The sequence below is a fragment of the Ursus americanus genome, chromosome 34 (genome assembly GCF_024610735.1).
Source record: "Ursus americanus isolate L20-20 chromosome 34, mUrsAme1.1.p, whole genome shotgun sequence".
Taxonomy (NCBI): Eukaryota; Metazoa; Chordata; class Mammalia; order Carnivora; family Ursidae; genus Ursus; species Ursus americanus.
The window spans coordinates 13,585,772-13,600,857 of NC_142160.1; the positions used below are offsets into that span (position 1 = coordinate 13,585,772).

The 15,086-nt window shown below is 39.5% G+C and overlaps 1 protein-coding gene across 1 annotated transcript; it reads right to left on the bottom strand.

Moving 5' to 3' along the window:
• Nucleotides 1-3,687: 3,687 nt before the first annotated feature.
• On the bottom strand, nt 3,688-15,002 carry ZFAND5 (zinc finger AN1-type containing 5). The gene is made up of 6 exons (XM_045772483.2): nt 14,455-15,002; nt 10,010-10,169; nt 9,469-9,580; nt 8,728-8,831; nt 6,065-6,190; nt 3,688-5,340 (listed from the first exon to the last, which is right to left on the bottom strand). Exons 2-6 carry the CDS (start codon nt 10,158-10,160, stop codon nt 5,192-5,194), a joined length of 642 nt encoding a protein of 213 aa, XP_045628439.1. The 5' UTR covers nt 10,161-10,169; nt 14,455-15,002; the 3' UTR covers nt 3,688-5,191.
• Between the last annotated feature and the right edge of the window lie 84 nt (nt 15,003-15,086).

Consider the following 15,086-nt stretch of genomic DNA (forward strand, 5'->3'; position numbering starts at 1 on the left):
AGATATAGTGCCACACGATACAAAATCTAAATCAGATTGATTTGCATGGTATTCTAATTTGCATGTTTGAACACATTTTTAGTGACAGGGAGGGGAGAGGGCAGACACATATTATGTAGCAAGGATCAACTACCATTTTTTAATTTGCCATGGATTATACACAGGATCAATCAGAAATTTACTCAAACACTAGTATTGACGTTGAGCTCATCTAGGTTAGTTTATATTTTTTTCTAGCTGATTCTTGAGCTCTAAAGGATAAGTACTTAAATGCTATTTAGTGAACAGATCTTCTACTCAACTAAAATTTAAGAATGTATTAGATTCCATGTTAACTTCTGAGTACACTGATGAATTACCCTAATTTCTGAACGGCTGTGGTTACATTATCAATCATTTCAGATATATACAATCTGAGGTTCTGTGGGGATCATTTCAGTCAAAACCATCAGGAAAAAACATATTCAAGACAGACTAAGCAACCAGAAAGCAACCTATAACTTCTATCATCTTGCTGTTAAAATTAAGTGTAATGTGAGGTATGACTTTATAACATCACCTGTGCTAATAAAGAAAGTAGTACTTTGTTGCAGACAAAATGGAATCCTACATTTATGTCACAAAATGGTCTGACTTTCATTTCTAGGGTAAGAACTGAAATGTGCTCTGGGGGGGAACACACAAACAGTGCTCTTTGGTTTTATATGAATTAAAAACCAGTGTTTGTATATGGAAATAGCTATAGGTATCAAATGGCATTTCTGTATTCTTTTGTTCACGTGTGTTTGTTTTAAAGAAGATTGCACAAACACAAGAAACTGTTTTGTCAAATTTCGAGTTACTTTCTATACCTGCTGCTCGCCCCACGGAAACCCTTCTATTTATGCAGTTTAAGGCTACACGATCTTACTGTTACCAACCAGCAACCATACCCATCATTCCCTCCAAAATTATAAGCTAATGTTAATGGACAAAAATCACTGTAAGAACTTTGCATTCAAACAATTAAGTAAACAGGAGTTAAATTAAGTCTCTGTACACAATGTTTACATGATAGGGAAGAGATCAAACAGCTTTTCCAAGTTTTGACAGTTACCTAAAATGTACATGTGTCTTTGGAATGGAGGGTATGGGACAGGATGTGCAAGGCCCTGTGATATTGATAAATTAGTTTTTGAACTCTGTGAATGTATTACGGACACCAGAAAATACAATTATAACACTGTATTTTTACAATGCTTAAAATGTTGCCATTACTTAGTAGACTTTTAGCCATTTTTAGGTGCTTATTAAGAATTTCAATTCAATTGTCTTTCCAAGTTCCCGAAATCATTACTCTAGGACATTAAAATTAATAATAGCTCAAGGAAATGAGAAGACAAGTCACAGACTGGGAGAAAGTATTTGCAAAAAGACACGTCTGATAAAGGACTATTATCCAAAATGGAGAAAAGAACTCCTAAAACTTAATGGTAAAACTTGATTAAAAATTGCCAAAGACCTCAAAGCAAAGAAGATATACAGATGGCAGATAAGCACACGGAAAGATGATCCACATCATACCTCATCAGAGAAATACAAATTAAAATGAGATACTACTGCACACCTGTTAGAACATTGACCAACACCCAGTGTTGGTGAAGATGTGGAATGGGATCATTCATACATTGCTGGTAGGAATGCAAAATGACACAGCTGCTTTGGAAGTTTGATGGTTTCCCACAAAACTAAACATATTCTCACCACACAATCCAGCAATCACACTTGGTGTTTACCCAGAAGAGTTGAAGATTTACGTTCACACAAAACTTGCACACCGGTGTAAAACTTGGAAGCAACCAAGATAAACTGTGGCACTTCCAGGCAGCAGATTATTTATTATCCAGCACTAAAAAGAAATGAGCTATCAAACCATGAAAGGCATGGAGGGAACTTACGTGTGTATTACTAAGTAAAAGAAGCCAACCTGAAAGGTTACATACTGTAGGATTCCAACTATAGGACATTCTGGAAAAGGCAAAATTACAGAGACAGTAAAAAGATCAGTAGTTGCCAGGGGTTAGGGTGAGGCTGAGGAATAGGCAGATTTTTAGGGCAGTGAAAATACTCCGTATACTATAGTGATGGATACAGACCACCATACATTTGTCCAAGGCCAAGGGTGAACTGTAAACTATGGAGCGAGTGGTAGTCATTTGCCAATGTTAAGTTCAACAGTTTTAACAAATATACCACTCTGGTGGCAGGTGCTAACAGAGGAGGCTATGCACAGATTGGGGGCAGGGGAGACGGTATATGGGGAATCTCTGTACTTCCAATTTTGCTGTGAAATCTAAAAGCTGCTCTAAAAAGATAGCCTTTAAAGTTTAATAGGGTATACTTACTATGTGCCAGCCACTGTTATCATCCTTATTCACAGATCCTGGTTCCAGGGTCCATTATCTTCTTAACCATTATGACATACTACTCAATATAAAAGTTCTTTCCTTTACAAATTCACACTGCACCAAGTCCACCTCAGATCAAACCGAAGCTCTAGTTTTACAGATAAGGCCCACTGAATAGATTGGATAAAAGGACTAACCCAAGGTCATAGTCAATTATCATGGTTTGTCCCAGCAAAACATTTCTGGAGTGGGAATGTGCAGAGGGGAGTCCATATAAAGAGAAACATGTATATTCTTCAAATGTTTTAAGATCTCAGTATACATTCCAAAGTCCACTTAGTCCTGACCGAAGAACATTCAAGTCTGAATCAAGCCTAGCTAGCACTGAATCTTCCTAGCTGCCTTACACTTTCTCCTCAGTTGATGCTCCTGACAAATTAAATCCTCAAGTCCAAATCTGTTCTAAATATTGCTTAAAAATTTATGGAAACATTATCACCATCTCATGCTGCACAAAGTTACAGACCAATGAAGGGCCCACCATCTTGCTAAGTATTATCCCCCCAGATACAACCTTGATTCAACTCTAAGATTAAAAATTCATCAAGCAAATGTTGGCAGAACTAAGCACTGAGGAGAAATGTTATTTTAAACTTCGAAAAAAAAATTATTGGCCTTTCTAATACTGTAATTTTCACCTCAGTTGTGGTTCTTCAGTATCTTCATATTTCTGGAGATTATCTCATGGATTTCCCCCACTTGAAGCAAAAGTACTAGCACCCAGAGAACTCTGACAGATGATAGTGAACTAGGGTATTTCCATTTCAGACTCCCATCACTGAAATGTCAAGGTTCTGCTTTTGGCTTCAGCTACCCCATGGGCCCATATCTACATTAAAACTACACCCAAGACAGAAATAAAACTATGCCTGTTTTTGTACACAAACTGTCATGTCTAAAGTGTCACCTCTAAAGCAAAAGAATGGAAAAGGGAGATAGGACATGGTTACTAAAATTCCATTCCTTTCTCCTCTTAAGTTCTAAGATGGTTGTGATCCTAAAAAGTGCCTATTCATTCCTTCAAAAATAAACTGCCCACCGTGTACCATACTTGATGTTTCACAAAATTCAACTACGGTTGTCACTTGAACACATCATGTTCAGGGACGGCAATTCAAAAAAAATCGCAAGATAGCCATTCAAAGAGTCTACATATGCAACTACAAAGTTGAAACACTTCTAACTATTGCCCTTTATGATTTCTAACTATGGCTTAAAAACCCAATGGACAAGTGGAAGCTTCCCTCTGTACATGGCTTTTATTATTTACATAATACAATATAGCATCAATGCTGAATAGCATGATTATGTGCAATACATAAATATGAACTATCTGTACACATCTGCAGATCTAACTCAGAACTAAGGTACATAAAATTGAAAGCAAAACCAAATGCTTTAATTAAAGTAAAAACTAGGACTGAACACAGCAATAAATCAGAAGTAGTGCCTCGTGTACATACTTAACTATTTACAGATGAAAACAGGCATTACCACAATACTAATCTAACTATACTCATTTATATATAAAAAACACAAGTTTCATACATCACAAAAACCTTCCATTATAACACAGAAGTGATATTACCAGACAAGCATCAGTGAAGTATACTGCCTCTTCTAGTTGTTATTGTACAATGCTGTAGATAATGCAGCCCATGCAATACACCCAAGAACACTAGAGTCCTACACCCAAGTACAATTAATATGATAAAGCAGCCCTCTGCACGTGGTGCTGGATACCACTAAGAAGTCTACTGCAGCCATGTTGGTTAGGATTCTCCATGCAGAAGGGTACAGTTACGTTAAGAACTGAAGTCTTTAAAAAAGCTTTAAACATTCTTTCTTGAACCAAAACATTCAACAAAAGATGCACATGAAAAATTAACTTTTCAGATACCTTTGCAACTTAAAATTCAGATGCATGTTATTCAGTAGAGCTGCTGTATGTAAAAACCAAATGTAGTTTTAATTTCTTCTTGTAAACAAATTAATCCTAGCGCAGTTCTGTGCTACACAACATTTTTAGCAATGAGAGTAATGCAGACATCTTCTGGTGCAGGCCAGCACAATAAGCTTCAAAGATCGCTCAAGACCCTGTTGGCCTGATGGCTTTACTCATGATAACCAGTTGCGATGTTTACCTTTCACAGAATGTCTTATTTGACAGCTTTTAGAAGACAAATCAGCCAGGCTTACATATGGCACCAAATACTGGTTTCATGGAAAGGTCTGATCCTCTTTATAGCTTTCCTCCTGCTTCCAAAGAACATGTTGTGGAAATTAACAGGGTGAAGGCTAAACTATGGTAGAAGTAGACTGCCAGTCCTTTTCTGGTGTACCATTTTTTAAAAAAATACAGGCACATAACACTAGCCAAAGATTATACCTTGATTACATTCCCAAAAGGCAGATATGCTGCAAACATGCAGAGATTTCATGTATTATGTTTGGCACGTGGGAACTAAATTTTGTCCCTATCGTCTGTGTTATTTTCAATTTGCTGTGCAGATTTTCATCCAATTTTATTCGGGGGAGGGCATATACATTTTGTAGGGCTGTATCTATCCATTTCTGCCTGTGACAAACACCCAAACATCCTAAAATTTCAATTATAAGACAGACAAGTGTAAAGTAAAACTCTGGAGAACATCAAAGGAAAATGGCCATGCATCTGCTCTTTAATGTTTTCCTACGATATATTAAAATAAAAACAAAGTTTCAGTCTCTTCACAAGTAGCGATTTATATTCTCTGGATTTTTTCGGCCACAACAACTGGATTCTCTTTTCTGATTTTTGCTGCAGCTTCTGCTTTGTAATCATATGGACAGTTGTGCTTGTCAGAGTAACGGTGAAGTCCACAAAACAAATTTCCACATCGGCAGTCAAACCCTGTACACACAAGAGGAAGTAGAGTCACTTGGGAATTTGCAGTAATTAAAAGGAAAAAAAAAACCTCAGTCACTATAGAAAAGGAACCAGATTTTCATGCTTCTCTGCAACATGAGAGAGAGTCTGCCACTTTAAATTGTGAAAGAGCTTTCGGTCTCTTTTGACATAGTGAGAAATTCAAATAAATATCCTTTCATAAACTCCTACAGCTATCAGAGAGTAGAAATTACACAGGATCTGGAGCCAGACTGACCTGGATGCAAAAGGAGGATCCTCCTCCTACCACATAAACTGGATAATATTTCCTCAAGTGAAAACTAGGGAAAGGGAACCGTAGGGTTCTGAGATTTAAAGGGAACAGTTAAAAAGTATGTTAACACTTTCTGCCTGGCTCAAAGATGGTGCTTACTGTTTAGTTCAGCTACATTTCCCGCAGGAGAACAAAGCAAAGAATCAAAAGGGATGAATTTTTATCAATCCAATAAAGCAAAGTAATTCAGAAGGCCTGAGGCTAATAAAGGGTTTTAGAGGATTAGAGACACAAATGGAAATCAAACCCAACTTCTCCCCACTATCCTGCCCTCTTTCTAGCCCACTCTGGAAACTTTCTGTTCCTGAAAGTTGAGCATTTTGTTGTAGGTGTTAACACTGACCAGTCTCTTAAGGGAGCTCCCTGTTAAATCCTAGCAATAAAATATGCATTGTCTTGTATGTTCTGTAATACCTGTAAGGCCAACTTTCTTTCTGCACATAAAACATCTGTTCTTCTTTGGTTTGGGCAACTCAGGAGCTTTTTCTTCACCTTGAGAAGTACTGGGCTGAGAAACTGATGGACTGGGCTGAGTGACAACTGAAAAACAAGGGTGAAAATGAGATCTCTGTCAACAGTTCATACACTCACATTTACGTCAAAAAAAAGGAAACACTTAAGACAGATTTTTAGTGAAAACATTTATGAAGCCTTTCTTAAAAACATGTGCTGTATACAGAATCTTCTACTTTAATATCAGAACTTCTTTCCAATCTGAGAATTTCTTGCCAATCAACATATACTCACTCCTCTAAATGTTGTAAAATGATTGCTCCACTCAAATTCCTTTAAACTCACTCTTAACAGCTAATACTAGGGAACAAAATCCTAGGTTTTAAAGACCCAGGAGATGTTGGTCACATGCCTACTTTTTCCATATTGTATTTGCCTAAATGCAAATTTCTTAATTAGGGCAGTTGACATTATTACTGAGTAAATGAAACTGCCAACTCCTAAGGTACTTGGCTATAAAAAAGTCATTCTGGTTTTATACTGATACAAAAGAGAGACTGTATAGATAAGTACAGCAAATTTCTACAAGTAAAACTTAAATCGTTAAACCCTAATTAACTTCAGATCCCACCATTTTACAATAATCATTTTGCCATTTTAATAAATGCTTTATATGGTCATATGTAGAAGATCTGAACAGTTCTTAAAAAACTTTTTGAAAGATCAGCAAACAGTCTTTAGGACTGTGTAAATACTTGTGAAATTCTGACTGTTAAGGAGTCCACAGGCAAAACAAGAACTTTTAAAGCACAGCTTTTATTTATTTTGCAATACTTATCTAAACCGGGTATGGAATTTAGACAAAGAGAGATATAATCTACTTTTAGAAAGTCCCTGTTTCTCCACCTAAAAGGCTTTAAATTTTAATTCATATAGGATATCAATAAAACTTGTCAATATGAAGTTCACCACATTAAAGCCTACATTACCACTAGTAATTTAAAACAAAATACCAAATTTAATTCTACTTTTATAAAAATACAACTATACCAGAAGCACTGAATTTTAATATTAATCCAAACCCAAAGAATAGCAAATTAATGTATGCCATGCTAAAATTACTGCTTAAATAATAGACCAGCACTAATGCTATAAGCATAAACCCAAACTCTAGACCAAGCTGATGGGTTTCAGGACAGCTTACTCTAAACTTTTCCCCAAATGTATAACTCATTTGCATTAGTAACATATTCAGTGAGACTAATAGCTTAATATTAGACTAACAGAATAATATTCTACCTACTACTTATCCTAATAATCTACTATGATAATCTTAATACAGTTTTTCCTGATGGTATGATCAGGAATCTGTGGGAATAGTTGCGGGGGAGTGGTGACAGGTGACGACGCTACTTCCTTGACTACATTAGAAAACTGAAGAGTGATTCCTGGGACATACAGGGAAGAAGGGGAGTTAAGAAGGGGAAAATGATTCAGTAAAGGCAAAGAGGAACAAACTACAGAATGCCTAAGAACAAATAATAGCAGAGACTAGTTACAGATATAAACCAAGAGTACTGTTCCAAAGTCAGAGTACTTTTGTGTTAAAAAAAAAAAAAAAAAAAAAAAAACAAACCAACGACTCCAAACAGAAGAAAAGCCTCACAAACTAATTTGGTCAGCTTTTTCAAAAGGACTGAACTCATTTCAAAATATTAAGTATGAATTCACCTGAACTTAAGAATTTTTACCTTAACTTTACAGATTAACACTACTTTAATTCACATAAGCTTTGTTTGCTATGAGATGTTAGCAAAAGCCAGCCTCCAAAGCAGATTACATATCCACAGATACATTTCCTCACAGTAAAGTTTTATAATGTGTCCAGTCAACACTGTATACCAGGAAATAATGAACTGACTAAATGAACTATGTGCCCTAAAGAGTACAGAGATACTTGCTCCAGGGTCCAGCACAGGTAATTCAGAACAAGTCAATCTCTGGCAACACTAGAGCACTTCTGGTTGTGCTAAGTAAGCAGAGACTCAAAGCCACTAAATGAAAAAAAAAAAAAAAAAAAAAAAAAAAAAAAAGCCTCTCCACACTGAGTTTTAAACTCCCACAAAATATGATAGGGATCCTACACTTCTTCAATTTGAAAGTTTTTTAGTTCAACATGTTCTTTGTCCTCAGTATTTTCTACAATATTGACAACATCAAGACTGATACTGCTTTTGATACAAAATTTTCTACATGGCTTTGAAATTTAATCTAGATAATTTCCCACTTATGAATAATACTTTCTCTAGTGATTTAAAGATCTTTAAAATATATTGGTAAACTACCTTTTAAGTTCATTAAATTCTTAACATTTCCAGTCCCCAAACTATAAATTTTGCCGATTTTTGGGTGGGGCTAGGAATGGGCATGGGCAGAGAAGAAAGAAGAGTAAAGAGTGACTATTTTATACTTGAGGGACTTTAAAGTTAGTGGTTCTTGCTTGGCCTGTATTTTACAGCTTTCTCTTCAATTTAATCCTTCAATGGGAAGGAAATAATCCCTCCACCAACACTTTCTCATACTACCAAATCCGGAATGGAACTAGTATTAAACAAAAAGCATACCTGGCTCTGACACTTCTGTTTTCGGGGTAGTTATTTTGTCCTCTCTTGAAATGCTCATTTCTGTCATTTGCTGAGTTACAGGCAAGGCAGCCACAGGCACATTTCTATTTGAGTTCAAGCAAACATTTTTAAAGATGTTAAAGGTACTTCTTTGCAAAGTAAGTTGTCAGTTCAACTTTAAATTATGTATTATTTCCAACATGATCAACGCAACTAAATACTCTAAAAATTTAAAAGCGTATTGGATGCCCAGGACACATGGCTGAGAATAAGAAAGCAATTTGATAAATGGCTCATCAATTCAAGGCAGCATACTTGTATAGGTTACGATGTTCTATTATAGTCAACTGGGAACTTTTAGCTGTGCCCGTAATTTAAGGGAAAAGGGGCAGCTTTGCCATGATGCCATGTGTAGCATTCAAATATAGTCTGCAGAGCCGTACTCTCTACAATCCCTAAACCTCAATTACAAGAAAATAAAAGCACAGCATTCTCAACACAGCATCTTTGAGAGTATCATGGAGTGTGTTATAATATACATCTTTACTCAATGACCTATAAGATCATGTATTAAAAGGATCCTGGAATCCCAGACTGTGCAACACTAGCAAAGCCAAGGGCATCTGATATATTAACATCCTTATTATATATGAATACTCATAATTAGAATAGTATGGATAGCACAGATATCTGTATTTCCTCCTTGTATTATTATAAAAAGCCTGAAATGGTCAATCTTACCTTGATTTTTCAGATGTGCTGCCAGCAGCACCTTCACAGTTGTTTAAACTAGTGTCTGCTCTCTGTACAGATGCAGAATCTGAGGTAGGACTGTTGGAACCACTAGCCGTTCCTATTTTAAAAAAGGATTTGTAAGAAAGAGCAAGACTACAAACACTCAGTATCAAGACTATTAATAAGTAACAAATACTTGCATTTAATTAGGTTAGTGATTTAAGCACTTTCACTGTGAAGAATCCTACAATTAAGTGAGTATCCAAACAAAAGTATATATGAAAAAAGTCACATCCAGTGAACGTAAGTATAAAACAAAACCTCAAAAAGGAAAATGAAAAAGCTAGAAGATGCTTGTAGATAGACTGTCATTCATTCCTGATGTAGTCATGCCAAGTACTTGGGCTGTTGCTTTTAATTTCAAGCTTTTCTCAGGTCTTCTCTCCTTTGGTTCTCAGCATTGATTCTCACAGTCTTAGGCCCCAATTCTTGGTTCTATATTTTCTGTCCACCAGTTCTTCAAATGGGTTTTTCCTTGGAAACTTACCCATTGGGCTCATTCTGCCACTATTCTGCTGCCTCTGAAGATGTTCTTTGTAGCAAACGGAACACATTCCATTTGTCCTAGGATTCCCATAAAAGCCACATCCTGTACTACACAGCATGGGCCCTGGGGTCTGGTTAGTCTCCTGAGCCATATTTTTCTGCTATAAACAAAACAAAAACAAAATTTTATGAATTAGCATTGTTACCAAAGTAAAAATCACTAAATTAGTATGACAGCCACCAGTGTACCTTTGTTACTTCGAAACACCAAGTGTGTCTCTAACAAAGGCCCAAATTACATTAATCATTAAAAAGAGCAGGCCAAGGAAATTACGACTATTTTGTTGCTTTTATAAAACAATGGGCATTAAAGAAATGATCTTCTAACATGATAAATAATGAACTATAAGGATTTCACATTCTTTAGGACCAAAAAAAAAAAAAATTCTATCATTAAACATTAAAATGTATTACTTCACCTATCACCATGATCTTTGTTTCAATTTCTGAAAAGGTCACTCTGCCAGATACCAGAATTACATTTAAATCAATCTGGACACTTGGCATTCTTAAAGTCACTTTCTATTTTCCTGTACTATAGGCAGACCATATCAAATAGTGTTTTTAGCTAAAAATATATAAAATGGAACTTGCCAGTGGAAAAAATCTACAATGATCATAATCAAGTATCAAAGCTCTTGATTGCTACTGGTGGTTCTTTAACTGGTAATATATTGGCTGTAGCTCTAAAGCATTCTTAAAATACCTTATCACATACTTGGGCCTCTCCAGTAATTCAACAATTCTGCTATGAGGCAGAACAACGGTACTTTTAAAAATGTTGCAACACCTTTACAGAACACTAAAAGAGAGCTGGTAGATCATCTAGCTTTTCCTGTGACCTTAGCACCAACAAGTGAAGCTCTCCAAGAATTTAGGGGTCAGTTGTTTATGAAATTCCTTTTAAGTTCTGCATTTGAGGTGTAAAATCTGGGTCTGAATACTTTAAAGTCAGTGCCCAGAAACCCGCAAATGCACAGATTATCAGCTATACATTTCTCCAGCCAAAGGCTATCCATTAAAACTTTCACAAGTGCTTATCTTCCTCACATCAGGAAATGAAACATTTGAAAGCTCTATTTCAATATGGCAAAGCAATGTGAACACACAACTTTTGGTAATTAATAATGCTAGGTTACCAGAAAGAACTTCATACAGCAAGCATACCTTGCTTTTCCAGAAGCCTTTTAAAATTAGCACAAATATGTAATGCTGTGCTAAATTTAGTAAATTTTCCCAAGTGAAAATACACGTAATAAAAAATTTAAACTGTGGAAAGTTTCCATATCACCTTAAAATATGTATGTATAAAAAGCATATCTGAGAGACTGTGTGCTATGTAACTTGTGGTCACTGTCATTTAAATGTGTCATAACGCTGACAATGGAGGTTACTTATGATTTGTTAAGCTACAAACATTTCAAATAAGTACTTCATACTAGAGCTTGTCATCTCCTAGAATTTCATATGGCTTTTCCCAAATACCACACACTAGAATACATTCTTTAGTAAGTTACTAAAACAAATGTTTTAACAAGTATTTAACACTTTTTACCAAGATTATATAAAAAGGGGTTAGAGGGCAAATCAATATTGACCTGGCCAGAATCCTGCCAATATTTCCCCAACAGTTAAATGATAGTAATCTTTCCTTTTGTTAGCAAAAAGAAATACTTCAAGCCAATCAAGCTTATATGGAGGGTGATGGAGAACCACTTACTTCAAACAATAGTACTAATTTAGTAGACATGGTCTCTTTAAATAGTAAGTGGAATTTAGCTGACTCATTTTGGAGCAGGGTAGTGTAAACATTTCAACATCACTTATGAAGTTTATTAATAAACATTTTCAGCTGGGTTTTTAAAATTTTTTAATATGTGCAAAAATACTTCAAATAATAAATTACATTATTTATTTGAATGCCCCCCACGCATTGTGTGGGAATCTGCCCTATGCGAAAAATTCATTCCTTGAAGCCAGCTTAACAATTATGCTAGCTCACAGTTTCTATACTAACTTCCAGTGTCATCTGACAGTGGCTTTATAATAGCAAACTGGTCTAAATTTAAGAGTCAACCCATGTTAACATTAGCGAATCCAATTCTTAAAATCTCTTCCTTTATATAAAAAAGGGGGGAATCTTATCAATGATTTTACCCACTTCGACTTGCAAAGTATCCCACCTTTCCTTCTTCAGAAAACACAACTACTTTCAATTCACTATAAATAGCCAGCAACTAAAACACAAGAGACAACAGGACATTAGCCTTCCACATAGCTTCCCATCTTGAAGATTTTTCCCCCCTAAAAAGCCAGCTTTTAAACGCCATCACATGTGCAAAGCTTGCCTTAATATTTCTCAGAAGCTTAGATCACATGGGCGGGAGCTTCAGCCTGTCACAAGGCTGCAATGTGACAGGCTGAGCTGGATGGAGGCTCTCACATAAAGCCTAGTCAACAGGGGCCTCTGAAATCAGCTTCTATTTATATCCTAGAGCCTGCCAACTCCTACACAACCCCAAGAAGTAAGGATGCTGCGTTCATATATCTAATATAATAAGGAAACAAAACAAAAAGATGCCATTAAAGCTGCTACAATTTTTTTTTCTTAATGTAGGGAGGGCTAGTGAACAATCTCAAATTCAACTAAGATGCATCATTAATCACTCATGAAGCCAAAATGGTCAGGGTTGTTTATAAAAACCAAGCACAGAAGAGAGCACCGAGGCAGAAAGAATCCTCATGTTTAAATCGTTCTGCTCAGCAGCAATTTGGGGGAGGGGGTAGTTTGCCATTAGGTGCTGTTTCCTCCGGCTTGGCACCATTTTAGAAAAATACAGTATCATTACTATTTAGTATCATACTTTAAAGTTTTGTTGTTAGAAACTTGTGCACTCCTGGGCCAGCTCTATCAGGTACAGAGGAGATGTTTATTTTTATATTTTGTATAGCTGAAATGTGTATTTTTATAGTTTGTGGCTTCCTCTAACTCATAGTTTAAAGAAAACTAAAACCTGGACATGTAACAGAAAAACTATCCAGCCTCAAATACGAATTTTTAAAAAAAAAAAAAAAAGCTTTTTACATCTATGTTATTTAGTTTTCAGGTACACATGTTAGATGTTAAGAATGCCTACTCACCTGGGCTTGTGACCTGAGTTCTAGTCTCTAACTTACTTCTAACTAAGCCAGTGACCTTGGGCAAGTCCTTACTCTCCAGATCTCCAGCTCTCCCTTCTCTGTTCGCCAAAAGGAGGAGACTACTCTGATTTTTAAAAGCTCCTTTCCAGGCTTAATACCGGGCCTGGGATAGAAACGGGGGAGAATAATAAATTTGGGGGGAAAACACTAAAAAAAAAAAAGTTGTAAGATAAAAATTGCAATATTTTCGCTCATTAAATTTTGAAATCCTACTTTTAAAAGATAATAAAATGAAATTCGTTTTAGTCTTTTTTTTTAAAGTCTGTAAATTACCTGAATGCCAGGTTTAAAACCAGGGGCTCTGTGACCTATATACACTACTTTACCCTAATGTCCTTAGACCAGATTCTTAGGAGGCATTCAATAAAGATAATATGGGCCTTTCCTCAAAACACGGTTCCACGGAGTGCGTGGAAAGCGAGCAAGAATTTCACGTTCACCATCCTAAATGCACGAAACAAAGGGGAAGGTGCTCCTTTTCCTTCGTGAAAGGGATCTTGGGCGAAAAACGCAGCGACGCTGGCAAAACTAAAACACGACGACAGAAGAGCCCCCCTCACCCACGTTCCAGCGGATTTCCGAACAAGTCTGGCTCCCACTAGTCCCCCCCCATCCCTCCCCCCATGCCCCTCTCTAAGCCGAGGCCTTGCTCAGGAGAGCCCAGCAAGGCCTTCTCCAAAAACCACTGAGTCATGCAGAACAGCAGCTCCGCAGGCCAGGCCGGCCCCGCGCCGACCCCCGACCCTGACCGGCTCCTCCGAGGAGGCGGCGGCGGCGGCGAACTGGGGAGGGGGGGTGCGGCGAGCAGGGGGACCGGGGGCGCGGCCGCCGCCACGGCCCCTTTGTCTCTCCGGGTCCGGCTGCCCACGCCGGGCGCCGCGCCGAAGGCGGCCGGGACCGACGCGAGTGAGGCCCGGAGCCCACACGCCGGGCATTGTTCTCCGGACCGCGCGGGTGCAGGCGAGCCGGGGGCGCGGGGTGCCGGACCCTCGGGCCACGACGACAGGATGACGCCTCCGTCTTTGTGCTTCCTGAGCAAGCGGGCGGGCTCCCCTCCCCCGGAGGCCGCCAGCCGCGGCCCACTCGGGCTCCGCTAGGGGCCCGCGGCGGCCGGGTCCCCCCCACTCCCATCCCCCGGCCGGGCACGAGCCGCCGGGCGCCCTCCCCCAGCTCCGCACCACTCACCCTGCGGGGGCAGGAGTGCAGGAGCCGGGCTCGCGCGCGACGCCGGCGCGGTGGGGCCGGGCCCAGGCCTCCGAGAGGGGCGAGCCGGGCGCCCTGGACCAGCCGCCGCGGGCCGGGAGCGGGTCGAAGGCGGAGGTGGCGCTGCCGCCGCCGCGGGGTCCTCCTTTGTTCCTGCAGTAGCACCGAGCGTGGCCGGGACAAGCCGGAGCTCGGGAAGTGGGAGGAGGGAAGCGAGGGGGGGCAGAGGAGGAGGCGGAGGGAGGACCGGAGGCCGCGGCGGCTAACGCGGCTCGCGGCACTTGCCCGTCGTCACCTCACGCCTCCACCGGCGGCGGGCTGGGCCGACTCCGAGGGCGACCGGAACGCGCGCAGGGAGGCCTGGGCGCCTCGAGGGCCCGCCGGTGGTGCTCTCCGTCGCCTCAGCTATGGCCGCGGAAGTGGCGTGGCTCCCGGGAGCGAGCGAGCCCCAAGCCCAGGCGCACACGGGTCCACGCTCCGGCCGACTGACGCTCTCTAGCCGCCCGGCACTCGGGCAGTGAGGGAAAGAGGGAGGGGGGCGGGGTCTGTGCGTCAGCGAAAACCCCGACGGCGGCGACGGGGAGCGCGGTGACGAAGCGAGCCCGGCGCCCCGC

What these genes read in the sequence shown, in the direction of transcription:
- ZFAND5 (XM_045772483.2), bottom strand. Translation starts at nt 10,160, where the DNA reads ATGGCTCAGGAGACTAACCAGACCCCAGGGCCCATGCTGTGTAGTACA. An exon ending in TGGCAGAATGAGCCCAATGG is followed by an intron (nt 9,581 to 10,009) that starts GTAAGTTTCCAA and finishes TTTTTAAAATAG; the next exon opens with GAACGGCTAGTGGTTCCAAC. An exon ending in AACAGAAGTGTCAGAGCCAG is followed by an intron (nt 6,191 to 8,727) that starts GTATGCTTTTTG and finishes CTTGTTTTTCAG; the next exon opens with TTGTCACTCAGCCCAGTCCA.